The 2,500-nt window shown below is 55.2% G+C and overlaps 1 protein-coding gene across 1 annotated transcript in view; it reads right to left on the reverse strand.

Moving 5' to 3' along the window:
* LOC132473632 (peptide chain release factor 1-like, mitochondrial) overlaps nt 1-2,500 on the reverse strand; it is a 4,321-nt gene that overhangs the window by 1,431 nt on the left and 390 nt on the right. Inside the window, 6 exon segments of the mRNA XM_060073838.1 lie at nt 492-559; nt 562-654; nt 1,305-1,383; nt 1,459-1,563; nt 1,728-1,807; nt 2,259-2,500. The exon segment at nt 2,259-2,500 is cut by the window's right edge and continues 390 nt beyond it. Of these exon segments, the coding sequence (XP_059929821.1) occupies nt 492-559; nt 562-654; nt 1,305-1,383; nt 1,459-1,563; nt 1,728-1,807; nt 2,259-2,500 (667 nt within the window).

Genomic DNA, 2,500 nt, shown 5'->3' on the forward strand with positions numbered 1-2,500 from the left:
GCCTCCGAAGTCGCCTGGCTATAGCCATGGTGCCTTGCTCGCGATTTCATTTCGCGCTGCGAGGCAGCCTGGATTCCATGGATCCGATTTTTGCCTGAGATGGGGAACCAATCACAGAACGGGGAGGGACGGCAAGACGATGACGACGTCTATGCGACACACCCAATCGTCTTCTTCCGAATTGCGTGTGTCTCACGCCGAATGCGTGAGACTTGGGAGCTGTTAGTTACCGGTATATTATCCCGGATGTTGGCAGTCGCAGATTAGCAAGAGAGGCGTAGAAGAAGAAGGGGGCCGGATGTTGACAGTAATGGTTGTGCAACTGTGCAGCGCCGTATGACGAATGTATTGAATATGCAAATTTGTTCGGATCTGACTGGAAAGTATTACCCGACACAGTGGCGGGTGAAGTGACACGATTCACCATTAATATATATTAATTTCCATCCCTGGTGTGTTTGTGTGGTGTGTGTGTGTGTGGGTGAGTGTACCTGTGTGGGGTGGGGGAGGATGGCCACAGTCATGGTGCTGGTGTGTGTGCGTCCCTGTTTCTCCGTTCTGGGACCCTCTGCACGCGGTGGACCCCTGCCTCGAACTTCATCCTCTTGTAGCGGCAGGGACCGCTGATACCAGCACAGCCCCTCCGGAGACCCCCTGGACACACACACACACACACACACACACACACACACACACACACACACACACACACACACACACACACACACACACACACACACTCACACCACACACACTCTCACACAACACTACGTGGAGAGAGGAGACGGTAGTCTCCTCGCTCCTACCCATCGCTCTGGGCCCGATGGGTCCGACGCTCGCCGCCGCGAGCTCCCCGGGCCTGGCAGCCCCCCCGCTCAGAGCGATCGTACTACCTCCGCCCAGCCGTGAGCAGCCGCTCCTCCGCAGCCGCCTCCGACCCGCCGCGACCGCCGTCCTCCGTCTCCTCTCTCCTCACTCCTCCCGCCTCCCTCCTACCTCTTCCCTCCTACCTCCTCTCTCCTCCTTCGTACCTCCTCTCTCCTCCCTCCTCCCTCCTATCTCCTCCCTCCTACCTCCTCTCTCCTCCCTCCTCCCTCCTACCTCCTCTCTCCTCCCTCCTCTCTCCTCCCTCCTCCCTCCTCCCTCCTCTCTCCTCCCTCCTCTCTCCTCCCTCCTCTCTCCTCCCTCCTCCCTCCTCCCTCCTCTCTCCTCTCTCCTCCCTCCTCCCTCCTCCCTCCTGTCTCCTCCCTCCTCCCTCCTCCCTCCTCCCTCCTCTCTCCTCTCTCCTCCCTCCTCCCTCCTACCTAGGTCGTTGCTCATGTACTCCAGGACCTCGAAGCTCCAGCCCAGGTGTCTGCTGAGGCCATGGTACATCTCAAACACCTGATGACGAGAACATCGTCAGAACGCCTGCTACCCGGGGTCAAAACATCATCATCATCATCATGAAACCTTCACCTCAGCTGTGAACAACATGGCTTCCTGACCTCCGACCCCTGCCGTGACCTCCAGGACCAGGTCACAGAGATCGACCTCCTCATCAGGGACGATCAGCTCCATGATCTGATTGGGTGACAGGGGGGGATTGGGAAAGAGTGTTTGTATGTGTGAATGTGTGAATGTGTGTGCGTGTGCGTGTGCGTGTGTGTGTGTGTGTGTGTACGTGTGATTGAGTGAGTGAGTGAGTGTGAGTGAGTGTGTGAGTGTTTGTGTGCGTGGGTGTGTACCATGTGTTGTAGAGCCTGGACGTGTTGGCGGCCATGTTGGATGTCGAGGGCAGCGAGCTCCCTCATCTCCGGGTCATCGTCTGGGGAATAAATCAGTCGTTGGTATTCAATGAATAACAATAATTAACGCATATTACTAACCGATCTATACTGATAAATCATTATCATTACTAATCAATCAATATAAATCATTACTAATCAATCCTTTATCAATTAATACTTATTGATAATTATTAATCCATCATTACCAACCACCATAAACCAATAACTTCTAACCCTAACCACTAACCCTAACTAACTACAGGTCCAAAGCAGCCTGATACCATAGGTTAGACAGGGTAAGGGTTAGGGTTAAACATAGTGGCCCACCTATCAGGAGGGCCTCTGCCTCCCTACGCCTAGGGTTAGTTAGGGTTGGGGTTAGGGTTGGGGTTAGACAGAGTTACCCACCTGTCAGGAGGGCCTCTGCCTCCCTACGCCTAGGGTTAGTTAGGGTTGGGGTTAGGGTTGGGGTTAGACAGAGTTACCCACCTGTCAGGAGGGCCTCTGCCTCCCTCAGCTCCGCCTCGTTGGTCTCCAGCTCTCGGAGGCTCTGGACCAGAGGAGCCATCCGGTGGATTCTGGTCCGGATGGCTCTCAGCTGCTCTTCCTCCAGGCCTTCTCCTGACTCGCTGCTGTTGGCTTTCTGCAAACTCTCCTCATACTCCCTCTCCAGCTTCTTCAGATAGTCCTGCATCGACCTCCTGCCGAACATCTCCTCAGCGGTCAGCAGC

Source organism: Gadus macrocephalus, chromosome 15, assembly GCF_031168955.1.
Source record: "Gadus macrocephalus chromosome 15, ASM3116895v1".
Classification (NCBI taxonomy): domain Eukaryota; kingdom Metazoa; phylum Chordata; class Actinopteri; order Gadiformes; family Gadidae; genus Gadus; species Gadus macrocephalus.